Source organism: Eschrichtius robustus, chromosome 21, assembly GCF_028021215.1.
Source record: "Eschrichtius robustus isolate mEscRob2 chromosome 21, mEscRob2.pri, whole genome shotgun sequence".
Lineage (NCBI taxonomy): Eukaryota > Metazoa > Chordata > Mammalia > Artiodactyla > Eschrichtiidae > Eschrichtius > Eschrichtius robustus.
In genome coordinates, this window is record NC_090844.1 from 14,096,540 (window position 1) to 14,111,586 (window position 15,047).

General features: G+C 38.3%; 2 protein-coding genes and 1 non-coding gene across 5 annotated transcripts in view; all 3 read right to left on the bottom strand.

Annotated features, from left to right (window-relative positions):
- The window catches only part of LRP2BP (LRP2 binding protein), a 33,521-nt gene extending 22,985 nt beyond the window's left edge, over window positions 1–10,536 (bottom strand). Inside the window, exons 1-3 of the mRNA XM_068532303.1 lie at window positions 10,413–10,536; window positions 9,570–9,682; window positions 6,801–6,914 (exon numbers count right to left, since the gene is read on the bottom strand). Coding sequence (XP_068388404.1) covers window positions 6,801–6,914; window positions 9,570–9,682; window positions 10,413–10,518 — 333 coding nt within the window. The 5' untranslated portion in view covers window positions 10,519–10,536. The remainder of the gene's footprint in view (window positions 1–6,800; window positions 6,915–9,569; window positions 9,683–10,412) is intronic.
- LOC137756125 (U6 spliceosomal RNA) lies at window positions 3,544–3,648 on the bottom strand. Its single transcript, XR_011072183.1, has one exon. It is a non-coding gene; the product is annotated as a U6 spliceosomal RNA (small nuclear RNA).
- A 495-nt stretch (window positions 10,537–11,031) lies between the features above and the next one.
- Window positions 11,032–15,047, bottom strand: part of UFSP2 (UFM1 specific peptidase 2) — a 37,207-nt gene continuing 33,191 nt past the window's right edge. The window contains exons 10-11 of one of the 3 annotated variants that reach the window (XM_068532300.1): window positions 11,844–11,914; window positions 11,032–11,151 (exon numbers count right to left, since the gene is read on the bottom strand). In XM_068532300.1, the coding sequence (XP_068388401.1) occupies window positions 11,118–11,151; window positions 11,844–11,914 (105 nt within the window). In that variant the 3' untranslated portion in view covers window positions 11,032–11,117. Of the gene's footprint in view, window positions 11,152–11,843; window positions 11,915–15,047 lie in introns of those variants that run through there. The other 2 variants (XM_068532298.1, XR_011072171.1) reach the window with 2 other exon arrangements.

The window sequence follows — 15,047 nt, forward strand, 5'->3', positions numbered from 1 at the left end:
TCAGGTACAGAGTACCTCAGCAGCTGTGACCTTTTATATTGTCTGCCAAAATCCCATCAGGTGGGCCTCTGACCCATGATCCTTCAGGGTTCCAAAGACAATCTAGGCACAGGTGCATTTCTTTAACGAGGTTACCCTAAAAACATCTTCCAAATCCAAAAGCCCAAAACCCCAAAAATGTTACTGGAAGTCGGGTCCAGCTGCTTGCCACTCAAAAGCCAATATTCGAGAGGCAAGGCTAGTGGAAAGTTTGCTTTATTTCTGAGGCCAGCAACGGGGAGAATGGCAGACTTATGTTCAGAGACTGACTCCCCACTGACAAATCAGTGGGCAAGCACTTTTAAAGGGGAGTTTCAGGGGTGTTTAGGCGGAGGGAGGGGGCTACATGCAGAAACAGCCCAGTCAGCTCCGACAGTCACCTTGAAATTGGTCCTGTGGTGACCAGCGTCATCTTGATTGTTTTAAGTACAGTTAGTCTTCAGTTCCAGGGTCGGTTTGCTCCCATTTCTTTGAGGCCAGTCCTCAGAACTGTGGTGGCTTAGGTCATGGCTACAGTCCGGTCATCATGTGAATTTCTGTCACCCGGTGGGGTTTCAGCATCTACAAGACAGCTCACAGGACATGGCTCAGAATATTACCTACAGCCCTTGAGGAGGGACTAATGGTCCCTGACTTCATTCAGTGACTAAGCTATTATTACTTGGTCTTGTTTTCCTTTGCTTCTGCGCTTTCTCACTTCTCTGAATTTATCCTTTGACTAAAGTTTTTCTACAGACGAAAGGCAGGCAGAGGACACGGAGGGGAAGCACCACAGGGTGCCGCTCCACTTCCTCTCTTTTTGCTACAAGACGACACTGAGCGCGGAAGGTCAGCAGCGCCTCCCTGAAAGCCCAGGGTCAGCCTGGGAACGGACACGCCAGGGAGCTGCTCGGGCTGGTCCATAGGTCCTCAGTGCCTGCAAGGGGCCGACGAGCCATGGGCCAGAGGTTCACCCAGACTCACCTCTTGGCTGGCTCACCACATGGGTTACCGAACCAGGTCTGTCCTGCCAGACGCACAGCAAGCCAAACGCGGAGACACCGAGGTTTGCAGCAAAAAGAGGGCTTATTCGCAAGGCAGCCAAACCAGAAGACGAGAGAACAAATCTCAAACCAGCCTCCCGGCAGGCAGGCAGCTCGGGGTATTTGTGGGATAAGGAATAAAACAGCAGGGCGGTCCGAGGCGTGGGGAGCGTGCGGGGCGTGGGGCAAGATGATTGGGAAAAGATGTGGGAATCGGCGGGTAATCTTCTCTCTGCGCAGGTGTAACTAAGATGCAGGCCTCTGCACGTTCAAAACGTCATGAAGCAATGGACGCCTGTGGATGCCCAGTTGGAGAGTCGATGGTCCTATCTAGTCTTAACCAGCTCAGCTCAAACTAGATGCCACTGGCTCCAAGTTCCCAGAAGACAACTCAGGCAAACATCTTATTGTTTATACAAGTGCAGCTTGGAGGACACATGAGTCTTAAAACGACTTTGATTAGTGAAGGCAGGTGAAGTGGATTTAACCCGCAGTTTCAAAACCTTCAAAAATCACTCCAAAGAAGAAAATAATATTTGACAGTCAAGTACATTCTTATACACTGCATTCTAACTTTTACTCCTCACTAGTCTCTCCAAGTGCTATTGCTGGCTAAACAGCACAGTAATAGATGAGAAAATTAAGGTGTTTTACTGAGTCCCAGATCACGTGGATTTACTTTTGTGAGTCTGTGAGGTAGGTGTCTACCATTTTTTTCCCCAACTGGTTAGTAAGAGGGAACTTACAGTATAATGGTAGTAGAGTGAAGTGTTCGTGTAAATCCTCCCACAGATAGCAGTGATTAAATCAGGACCAAACATAAAGAACAACTTTCTAAAGGCACTGGGAGGGACTTCTCTGGTGGCACAGTGGTTAAGAATCTGCCTGCCAAGGCAGGGGACACGGGTTCGAGCCCTGGTCTGGGAAGATCCCACATGCCGCGGAGCAACTAAGCCCGTGCACCACAACTACTGAGCCTGCGCTCTAGAGCCCACAAGCCAGAACTACTGAGCCCACGCGCCTAGAGCCGGTGCTCTGCAACAAGAGAAGCCACCACAATGAGAAGCACGTGCACTGCAACGAAGAGTAGCCCCCACTCTCCGCAACTAGAGAAAGCCCGCGTGCAGCAACGAAGACCCAACGCAGCCAAAAATAAATAAATAAATAAATAAATAAATAAATAAAGTTATTAAAGGCACTGGGAAGTTTACCAAAGCAAACACAAACTGGAAGAGGAATGACTCTTGAAAACTGCAACTGAAAAGGATCCTTGAAGTTCAGTGAACCCCAGACAGGATAAACAAAAACCCTCTCCTAAGCACGCATCATAGTCAAACTGCTGAAATCCACAGAAATCCTGAAAGCAGCCAGAGAAAAAGGACACATTATTTACAGGGAACATAATACAATCAGAGACTGACTTCTCATGAGAAGCTAGAAGATTTTACAATGGCATTTTTAAAGTGAGGAAAGAAAAAACTCAACCAGCAAAACAATTCATCGAAAATGAAGGCAGACTGAAGACATTTTCAGGTAGTTACAATTGGAGATAACTCATCATCTGCACACTTACAAGAAATGCTCTTTAAAGGAAGTTCTTCAGGTTGAACGGAAAAGGAATATGGTGCCAGATGGCAACACAGGTTGATAGGGAGGAATGAAAAGCCCCAGAAATGGTAAATATGTACAAATATAAAAGGATACCCAGGCACATATATACATACCTGTGTATGTATTTTTTCCTCTCAATTTCTTGCAAAAGATATATGACTAAAGCAAACATAATGCGGTTTTGTATCAATATTTTGGGGTTTATAACATGTAAATTTCAAGACATTTCAAACCTACCACACAAAGCATATTTGGTTCAACCAGACTCTGGACCAAATTAGTGTCAAGAACTTGGTAAATTAATAAAATGATAAACATTAAAAGAATTTGCTCTTTGCCCCTTTACCTTGGGTTAACTGAACAGACCTACAGAGGCCATCTTCTTTTTTGCTCCTCTGGCCTCCATATGTAACTACATTCAAGCCATTCTATTTTGGAGTTGCCATATGCCAACCCGTTGAATCTACCAATTTTCCTGGTCTTTCTACACCTTCATGGTCTTCCCACATCAGCTTATTCTGTATCTGTCACCGTACTCATTCCTTTGTCCCTCTTTCCCTCCATGACACTCACTCATGTGGCAGATATCTTATTTCTCCAGCTACTCTGCTGTACTTAAACCACTGAACATGGCTGGAGAAAAACATAACCATGCTGACAGGTCCTTCTTACAATTTGTGACTTCAAATTTCAGAGCGAGCTCTCCCCTCGCAAGCAATACTATCAGTTTGTCTCATCAACGATCTCTCCCACTTATCTGGAAGAGAAGATACTACTTCAAACCTTTTCCTTTCTCTTCAGACTTCTGCTGTCCCCTTGCTACCTCTCCTCAGTCTCAGCTCATGGCTTCAACTTTTTAAATATTTTTATAAAAAATATGGAACAGTTCATGAATTTGTGTGTCATCTTTGCACAGGGGCTATGCTTATTTTCTCTGAATTGTTAGAATTTTAGGATACATCCTGCCACAGCAAACACATGGCTTCACTTTTATTTCACTGAGAAAACAGAAAGAATTGAAAGAAACACCAAATCTATCAGTTTACCTGATTCATCATCAATTTCTTCCTCTCTACCAGATCTTGTGTGTCAACTTACAAATAACACTGTAATATCTTTGATCTGGGAGAAAACTCTCCCTTGATCCCATGATCCCTCCCAGTTATTGCACATATATTTGTTCTACTTTATAACAAAGCTCAGTGCTTATCTCCACTTCCTTACATCCATATGTCTCCTCCACCCACTCCAATCTTGGTCCCTTATGACCTTGGTCCCACTGAAATGCTTTTGTCAAGATCTCCAGTGAAATTCATCTTAGTATGTCTGATAGTAAGTGCTCAGTTTTCATTCTACTCACCTCTCAGCAGAATCTGAGACAGATGATCACTCCCTCCTTCTTGAAACAGTTTCATCGTTTGACTTTCAGATCACCACACAGTCCTCATTTTCCTCTGTCCTCCCTGTCTCCTCCTTCTCATTCTCCTTTGCTGGCTGGCTATTCTTTCCGTTATGACCATGAAATATTGGAAGGCTTCCAGTCCCTGGCCTTGACCTTTGGCTCTTGTCTATGATACTCATTCAACAATCTTATCCAATCTGGTGCTGTAACTCCCACTGCTCCACAGATAGCCCCCCACTGATTTCTCTAGTCCTGACGGCACCGTTGAGCTCCAGACTCTCTACCTGACATCTCTACTTAGGTGTCTTAACAGGTACTTCAAATGAAACATTCAAACATAAATGTTTCACTTTTCCTCCTGTATCCCAACCATGCTTCTCCCTCAGTCACCCCATTGTTATTAAATGGCAACATCATCCACTCAGGACAAAAAGTAGGAATCATCCTTGATTCCTCCCCTTATCTCTGCCCCTCTCCCAGTGCATCAGAAAGTCCTGTATCCTCTTAAGAGCATATCCTAGATCTGTCCACTTTTCTCTATTCCCACCACTATAATTTCAGTTAAAGCCGCTATTTTATCTGAACTATTGCAGTGGCTTCCTCACTGGACTTCCTGCTTCTACTCCTGCCTCCATTCAATCCATTCTCCACACAACAGACAAAATGATCTTTAAAAATGTTAATCATATTAATTGCACTCCCTTTTGGTGTCTTCACACTGCATTGAGTATACAATCCATTTGGCCGTAGTTTGCCAAGTTCCACGTGGTTTGGTCCCTGTTTCACTGTTTTGACTGTATTCCAGCTGTACCATCTTTCCTCAGGCCTGAACACGAGCTATTTCCTCTGCCTGGAGTGTGATTCACCTACATCTATATATTGCTCCTTCTTGCTGCTCAGTTCTTCATTCAAGTATCAGATAAAATGGTGGAATGACACAGGGAAGAAAACTGTAATCCCAGAGCCAAAGTCTTCAGGTTAACGTTAGAAAATCACCAACAACCAGGAAATTGATAGAACTAGGAAAGCAATGAGTTGGTATGAACTTCAAAGTAGGTACACTTTGTGCCTGAGGTGGAGGAGAAATAATAGCTAGAAAGTGAATTGGGAAATGAAAATACCAGCTCTACCTTTGAGCACTATGGTACTTTGGGAGGTTGTAAGGAGAGCCCTCCTCTAAAGAGGGCTGCTTGTGGGACAACCAAGTTTCTGATAAGGCAAGGAAGTGAAGGAAGTAGTCTGAGAAAAAGGCTGAGAATACAGAACATCTTAGAATGGCATACAGAAAAGTAGAAAGAATATTACATAAAAATTTGCATAACTACCACATAGATTGTCAGTAATAACATTTTGCTATATTTGCTTCATCTATTTTTTTTGGTGACTTGTTTCAAGTTACATGCCAATATGAAAATATCAGGACACTTCACCCCTAAATATTTCAGTATGCACTACAAAAGAAGACATTTTTCTGCCTAAGTACCATATAAGTGTCACTTCTAATAAAGTCAATATTATGGAAAAAAGGCAGGAGAGAGAATTAATCTAGATGAAAGAAACTTGCAGATATGACAGCTCAGTGCATTGGGGTATTCAGTATAAATTCTATTTTTTTTTTTTTTAGAATCAAGTAATGCTTCCTTTAATGTTTTTTTTTTTTTTCACACACACACACTGTATTTTATTTTTACAAGAGATAAATAGACTGACACCAAGCATTGTACATGGATGACCACAATAAATTCTATTTTTTGAAAGTAAAATTTTTAAAGATTTGTTTCCACAAGTTTAAGTTGTTTCATTGCAGTTTGTTCCCCAGTCTTCGCATGTTTGATTGACAAAATGTGTTTTCTTAACTTTTTGAGACTAGAGTTCAATTGTCATCTAATTTCTATTGTATTTCTTCTGGTTAGGCCCTGTCAGAAATTAAGCATTTTATTGCTTTCTGCTTTATTCTACTTTTGTGCAGCAAATATTTTTCACTGATATTATTATTATATCTTTGGTAAATTCAAATTGTTGATTCTTTTTGTTTATGTAAATTCTTTCTGGTTAGATTGTTTAAAAGTTTTAAAAAGATATAGTTATGAATATTATCCTACTGTTATTACCATTTTCCAAGGACCTATTTCTAAATTCCATGTTAAATAATCCTATAACTTGGGTGATGGTACAGTCATGATACCATTTAAATAGAAATAGGGGACCACTGAGTTAGAAAGCACGAATAAGTATAAAACCAATTTTTCAAAAAAATTCGCATTCTAGAGAGAGACTTAAGAAGTTTCATGGCAAGTGTGACTGTCTAATGAACACATTCTGGTTTCAGCTTATCTTTTTTTTTGCACAGGGCAATACATGGAAGAATATACTCTAAAATAATAACAAAGTTCATATTTGATAGTAAAATTTGGAGTGATCTTATTTTTGCTTATTTTCTAACTTTTCTCCATGTTCATGTAGTTTTGAAGTAACTTTTAAAAACAAAGGAAAACATTTTAAAGCAAAAATGTTATTGACGGCTAATAGTAGCAAGGAGAGGGGCAAAAAGAAATTTGTTTTTTACATAAATGTAAAAATGACTAGTGCTATCCTTTAAATGCTGAAAGGATAGATAATTATTTAAGTATAAGTATAGAAATATATTATTAAAATGTAATTTTAAATGTATCAAATAATCCATAAACAATGAAATCTTAAACACTGTGAACAAAACAATAACTTACAGCATCTGCAGTCATCCCCAGGCCATCATAATACATCACTCCTAGCTGGTAAGTTGCCTGATGATCCTTTTCCTTGATTTCTTCAAACTGTTCTAATGCTTCTTCATACCATCCCTGTAAGCTCCCAGGAAATACTGAATTATTTTCATTATTACCTTAAAGTAATCCCAAATACTTAGTTCCCACCTAAATCTAGCTAGCAGCACCAAGTAAAAGACAGCAACAAATTTATGGAATTTGCAAGTAAGCTATTGACAACAATCAACACACTATAAAATCAATAAAATAAACCTAAATATGGCAACTGAGGGAACTGACCAGGAGGAACCTGGGTCAGACTCTCCTTGGCGTTCACTCTACTCTTGGCTGTTGCCAAACCACTCTCTAAAGGATAGCCTAGCCCTCTGCTCATTCCAGCCTGCTGTATCACCCGCTACTCCTGGAGTCTGAGAAACTTCAGAGCTGGGGCCAAAGACTCTGAGAAAAGATAAACATCAGGATATCCGCTACTACTAAATATCCACTATGATATGGCTCTTCCAGTTTTGCCATTTTCTAGCTAGGGAGAAGACACAGAAAAACAAACATGTGATTCTCCAAAATTATCTTTCTCCCATACTTCCTATAAAAACCTACGTGTCATATGTCATTCATTTAAGGCTCCTCAGCGTTATAGGATATAATAACAAATACGATGAAGTGTAAGGAACAAAAATGGGGCTTATGTCTTAATCCACCATGGAAAATGCCTTACGCTAAAGAATAAATCATTTGTAACAGTGGAAAGAGAGTCTCTGAGTTGGAAGGTCATTACTAGGAAGAGCAGGCCAGAAAAAAGCAACTTTTGGAAAACACAGGAACAATTGAATTTCTCTTTTCATAAACTGTAATTAATCAACAAACTGATAAAATTAATAAAAACTGTACCAAAATGCTAACAAATATTTATCTTAAAGAACACATAACAATGAGTAAACGACTGAGTTGTAAAGATTCATTCTCCTTTCTGGCTAATGTTTGGCCAACATATAAGAGGGCTGGAAAACTTAGAATACTCTATACAGAGGAAGAGAAAGGAAGTCCTTTTAGTTTTTCATGATTTTAAATACCATATACATGCTGGAAAATCTCAGATATATACTTTCAACTCAGACTTCTCCTTTGAGATCTAGAGTCTTACATGTAGTTTCTACTTTGAAACATGTATACTTGGATGACTAAGGGGAATCTCAAATATAAAATGTCCAAAAACTGAACTCCTGATGGTTCCCTCAAAACTCACTCCTCCCCACTTCTCTTATTTTTCAGTCCATGCCATTACTTGTATCTCCAAAATAAATCCAGGACCCAGCTCCACTGCTGGGTCAAGATCACCATCCTCTCTTGCCCCAACTAGTATAATTTTCCCTTAAACTGGTCTTGGTTCTATGCTTCCCTTCCAATCCATTCATCACAGTCTCAAAACACTTCAATGGCTTCTCACTACATTTTAAACAAGGCTTATCTAGAGCCATTCTCTGCCTTGCTCACTATGACATTGGTCTCTTAATTCCTAGAGCTCACCAAACTCTTCCTCATCTCAGAAACGTTGCATTTGTTCTCCCTTCTACCTGGAATGCACTTCCCTATGGCTGTTTACATTGCCTGTTTCCTTGTCTTCAAGTTTTAGTTTCAACAACAGGTATTTCTGCCCTATCCCTAAGTTATTCTCTATCAGAGTACCCAGTTAATTGCTTTCATAGTACTTTAACTTATTTTTAATTATATATTAATTTATTTTCTTCCTCTAGACTGTAAGCTCTATGAAATGGGGACCATTCTAACTCCCTCATCACTGTATAGCTAGTACCTAGCATAATAGTAGCAAATACTTATAAAGCACTTACTAGGTGCCAGGCCCTGTTAGTATTTTTACAATTAATATACCCTCATAATAGCTGTATGAAATGCATATTATTACGCAATTTTACAGATGAGGAAACTGAGGCACCAAGAGGTTAAGCATTTGTGCCCAAGGATACGGTTACCAAGCAATGGAACCGTATTTGAACCTATGCCCAAAGCTGAAAGATCATTCTCTGAACCATTACGCTACGTGATCCTCACAGTGACAGGTGCATTATGAGTCCTCAACAAACATTTGTTGCCAGAATGAATGAAGGAGCCATCAAAAGATAAGTAAGTGGGATATAGGTGAACAGCTGCCCAAACATTCAGTTGATAGCGAGGGGTTGGGGACAGCTGGTCCCTTTTCGCATCTTCCCTTGGGGTTCAGTGAACAACTGAAGCTATATTGCTGAAGTTGGAGTGATAGTTTGCATAGGTCCTCCTAGACCTACTTTGCAAACCTCAGCATAATGTGGATAAAGAGGGAAATTCCCTCCTTACTCCATATAGGAACATACAAAGCTGCCTTTAAGTACTAGATAAGAATCAGGATTTTTAATTGTTAATAAAATGAAAATATTTTATAAATGATGTTGAATATATTGGGCAAAATATAAAAATTAGATTTTTAATTTATCATGTGAAAATGGATTTCATACCAAAATGACTCCTGTAAATGACATTAATTAGAATGACTTTTATGGAGAAAGGTTGAATATCTCCATAAGCTGGGACCAATGTATCATACTTAAATCCACAACCATAATCTATGGAATTTGACAGAATTTCCCTGGTTTAACAATGTAAGGAACTCTATAGGAAATTGTGCTATGAAGATCTAACAGCAGCTTGATATGAAAACAAATCAACAAAAAATGATACCTCTTCAAAATACAGTTGACCTCGTAGGAAATATGCCAGAGTATCCCCTCTTCTTATTCTTTCCTTCAAGAGGTGCAATGCCTTATCCACCAAACTAGCATGGCTGTAATGATCTGATTTTTTAAAAAGTAAAGAATTCCATCTTTATCCATACAATATGAATTTTCTCTCTTAAAGTAATAAATTAAATAGAATTCATCTGACACTGTTTATACTAGTTTCCTTCCTAGTTCTCATTCCTAAAACTGACCTCCTTAGTTCAAGGAAAAAGCACTATCTTAAAAAAGGAAAGCCCTATCACAATACCTGACATTGTGCCTTATATAATTAAGAAATATATTGGCTAGTTGTCAAACTAACCCTCTTTCCTGCTAGGCAGGAGCTCTAGCAATGCAGTCAATGTGGAATTCTTTAGACAAAGCTGGCCTGTGGGTGAGTGAAATTCTTAATTTGAGCCTTAATTAGAACTACTCTAACTAGATGAACTAACCATCCCCAATTTAATTTTTTTAAGTCTGTAGAAAAAAATGGTAGCTTTAAATGCTAATTTCAAGTAAAGTATGGTACTGTTCTCTTTATCAGAACTGACATCTGGCTTCTCTTTTCCAGAAGGGTGTCCTAAAGTCCTGAAAGTAAAATCAGGATCAGGATCTCATTATGAAACTTCTTCACTGATGATTTGCTACCAGGTAGGTTCAAGCAATTTCACAGATTCTTACAGAAAAGCTAGAAAGGACTGTAAACTTAACCACTTTCTTGCCAGCAATAAGACTCATATTTCTTGTCTCTTTTGCTCTGGTGTACATAATTAACTTTTAGTGAAAATATTATCAGGATTTGTACCAGTCTTTTCCTTTCTCCATTGGAAGAGTTTTTGGTTCTTAGCAGCATAGTGGGATAGAGAAGTATAAAAGGGGTTCTTGGGCAACTTTTCACTGGTCAACTTCATCCTGTCTCCACAGTGGGTATTCTGTAAATTAAAAAATTATATTAAAAAATAACATGGTAGAAATATCTTCCTCCAGAAAAATGCAAAAAGAGACTCCACTCCAACTTGGCAGTCATTATAAAAAGCATCTTCCCCTCATCACCTAGGGATAGGTCACCAAACTACCAGCTCTGGGATGGGAACATTCCTTCTTAGGAAACCAGGACCCTCCATAGCTATGAGAAGCACAGCACTCCTCCATGTCTGTTTCCACAGCATGGGATTAATGATCAGAGCCGTTTGCAAATCCTTTCTGGCTATGAGATCACACACTCCAGTGAGTCATGTCACCCACCACAGCTGCTGCCACTAGTAGGAATTGGTGACACTGCCTGTAGATACAGTTCCTGTGCACTGGTACCTTCCTGTTGCCTTGTAACTGAAGCTCATCAAACTAATCCATTTTAAATGAAAGCATTTGTCTCTTTTACCTGGGAATACACTTTATTTTAGCTGTGTTGTTCAGTTTTATCTTCCTGTCTGTATTGGATTGCCATGTTATAAGGTGGATCACAGTTGAATGGAAAATCAGAGCCTTCATATAAAATGTAGAGGCCACCTCATCTGGGATGAAGGAGTCCAGGTTGGCCTAGGCTGAGGGTAGTGAGACAGCAAACTCAGTTGTTGCTATGCTTTTTTGTTTACTCCTTGGAATTCCACTGTTACAGCAGGCTTTCACCAATCAGGAACAAGCTTCCAGTAAAGGTTCCTGATTGGTGGTGAAGAGAACTCAATAGACCTTTAGTATTATTGGAAAGCAGAATTTATACAATTTTATGATACTATTTTAGACAATAAATTGCTTCATTAATGAGAATGAAGTACAGAAAAGGGAGATAATTCAGTATACCAGAGAGAAAAAATCACCGAAGTATCTGTGATTTTGGAAGAGTCATATAATCTTCTTAAGAGTCAATTTCCTCATCTGTAGTTTAGACTATAAGTAGTTTGAACTAGAGGATTTCAAAACGTCTGTCCATAGATATGTAAAATTCTTTGATTATAGGATTCCAAAAATCTATGGTTGCACTAGTAAATATAAAAGCTTCCAATGAACTTTAGGGTGAAGCAATATTAGGTGAAGTATTTAGAAGAAAGACAATCCAAATAGGATGATGTCCATAGCACCATCAGTTTACTCAGAAACTGGTTACAGAAGTTTTTATTTCACTGAAGACTTAAGCCCACGTCCTATTGTATCCAAAAAGGCTAAGAAAAAAGTTGACACATTCAGGAAGGTCATCAGAAAAGAAACAAATCAGAAAGCAAAATCCATTTAAACTCACGTTGTCTTCTGTGGGTACAATACTCCACAGGGTTTCTGTTGCTGTAGCTTAAAAGAAGATTTGGGGAGGACCTAGAAAATATAAGCAAAGATTTATTGAGCTCTTACTATAGGCCAGGATTTGTTCTTTGTTCTAAGTGCTTTACAGGTACTAACTCCTACAAAACTTTATGAAATACAGGCTATTATGAGGCCCACTTAATGTGAGAGGAAACTGAGGCACCAGTGAAGAAGTTAAGCAACTTGCCTCAGATCACAGGGCTGGGAGGTGGGACAGCTGGGATGCCAGAGCGCCTGTGTACTTCATCATTATTCCATACTGTTCTCCAAAAAGCAGAGCTAACATGATTGTTTAAAATGGCAGGACTCCCATAAGAGGGTAAGCTAAAATTCAGTACTATTTAATTTCAGAAAATGAGAACTAAGAGAAGATTTTAAACAGCAAGAGATTATGTTTATTTCTGCCAAATCTTGGGATAAGATATGAAATTATAATTTGAAACTTGACAAGTATTTGCATAGCATGCACTGAATTTAGAAAATGCTGTAATAGAAATTATAGACCTTAATTGATGATGTAAAATCTGAAAGAAATATATGATTTTAAAAGGAAGGGCAGGTGTAGTAGACACTGACGGTGACCTTCCCAGACCCTCTTTACTAGTTAGTGCCCTATCTCCAGTGCTGTGAATGTTAACTGCTTAAGGTTGTGCAACCACCACCAATATCTAATTCTGGAACGTTTTCATCACTCCAAAAGAAACCCTGTAGAAATTAGCAGTCACTCCCCAATCTTTCCCTCCCTTCAGCCCCTAGCAATCACTAATCAACCTTCTGTCTCTACAGATTTGTCTATTCTGCATATTCCATATAAATGGAATCATACAGTATGTGGCCTTTTGTTTCTGGCTTCTTTTACATAATGTTTACAAGGTTCGTGCATGTTGTAGCATGTACCAGTACTTCGTTCCTATTTTTGGCTGAATAATATTTCATTATACGGATATACCACATTTAAAAAAATCTGTTCATCATCTGATGAACATTTGAGTTGTTTCTAGCTTTTGGCTATCATGAATAATGCTGGTAGTTTTCACGTACTTGTTTTTGTGTAGACATAGGTTTTCAATTCTTTTGGGTATAAACCTAGGAGGGGGATTGCTGGGTCACATGGTAATTCTATGTTTAAGATTTTGAGAAATTGCCAAACTGTTTTCCAAAGTGGCTTTTTGCTTTTCCACCAGCAATGTGTGAGGGTTCCACATCCTCACCGACACGGGTTATTGTTCATCTTTCTGATAATAGCCATCCTAGTGGATGTGAAGTGGTATCTTGTGGTTCTGATTTGCATTTCCATAATGAAAAATGATGTTGAGACTCTTTTCATGTGCTTATTGGCCACCTGTTTATCTTCTTTGGAGTGATGTTAATCCTTTGCCCATTTTGTAGTTGGGTTGTCTTTTTATTGCTGAGTTATAAACATTCTTTATATATTCTAGATACTAGACTCTTATCAGGTATATAATTTGCAAATATTTTCTCCCATTCTATGGGGTCTTTTCACTTTCTTGTTTCTTTTGATCCCTCGATTTTTGTTTTTAATTTGATGAAGTCCATTTTTAAAAAATATTCGCAAATCTTTTCTTGTAATTTTTTTCTTTTTAAAAAATCACTTTGAGGTGTGATTGACATATAAAAAGCTGTATATATTTAACGTATACAACTTGATGGGGTTGGACGTAAATATATACCCATGAAACCATCACCACAATCAATGCTAAGTATATTCATCATCTCCAAAAGTGTCTTCCCATCTAATTTATTTGAACACTAAGCATAAGATCTACCCTCTTAGCAAAATTTTAAGCATACAACACAATACTGTTAGCTGTAAGCACTGGGCTGTACAGCAGATCTCTAGGACTGCATAACTGAAACTGTATACCCTCTGCCCACCACCTCCTCATTCCGCCCCCCCCAAGCCCCTAGTAACCACCATTCTACTGTCTGCTTCTATGAGTCTATTTTAGATCCCTCATATAAGTAGGATCATGTTATATTTGTTCTTCTGTGTCTGACTTATTTCAGTTTGCATAATGTCCTCCAGGTTCTAAGGCTGAATAATGTTCCATTTACGTAGCTACCACATTATCTTCTCATTCAGGGACAGGCATTTAGGTTGCTTCCATGTCTTGGCTATTGTGAATAATGCCACAGTGAATGTGGAGGGAGAAATCTCTCTTTGAGATTCTAATTTCAAATCCTTTGGCTATATGCCCAGAAGTGGGACTGCTGAATCATATGGTAGTTCTATTTTGAATTCTTTGAGGAAGAGCGATAGATACTGCTTTCCATAGTGGATGCACCAATTTACAGACCTAATTCTCGAAGTATTTTGGTTACTTAGTTCTTAAAAACATTAAGCATGTAAGAAATTTATCAATGGCACCTGCGTAAAATAATTGGATAATAAAAATGATTTATTAGATAATTTGGGAAAATGTGTCAAAAGTTAGAAACTCAGTTGTTTTACTTAAAAATTACACAGTATTTAAAGTAGCTGGAAAATGTAGAATATTAGATATATGCTTTGAGTAGAACTTATCTTGACATCATATATTACTGTTATTTAGTTGTTTTAATTATTACTTGATTAGTAAAACCAACATTTTATCTATCTATTTTCTCCTCTTAGGGACAAAGATTAATTTGAGTAGGATGTTAACAAATTTTGACAAATCTGAGTTACTGTAAGAAAATGAGTTTCAACTTTCTACACTAGATAAATTATATATCAAATATATCAATTAGCTCTGGCCTACACAAAAAATATAACGCATGCTTTTTCTGAAGGTATTCTATATATTCAGCTACTCTCTGTTTCCTAAATGAAAGAAGTAGGTTGCACAATCAATGCAGTAAGAGCCCTCTTATCTGGTATTATTGGGACTTGTAGTTTATCAATTAAACAAGAATCAAGGTGGAAATTAATGTGAGTATACAAACATATGATATACATTTTAACTTAAAATATGTAAATATATAGTTATTTTCCCACCTTTTCACTTAGGGTCAGAGGCTATTTCTTTAAATAGAGGATGAATGTGAGAGTTCAGAACTGTCTTTCTTGCATAAACCATATGCATACAAATTCCAGATTATGTTTCTTTAAAATGGAATATGAATTGAAAAATGCCTGTGGAAC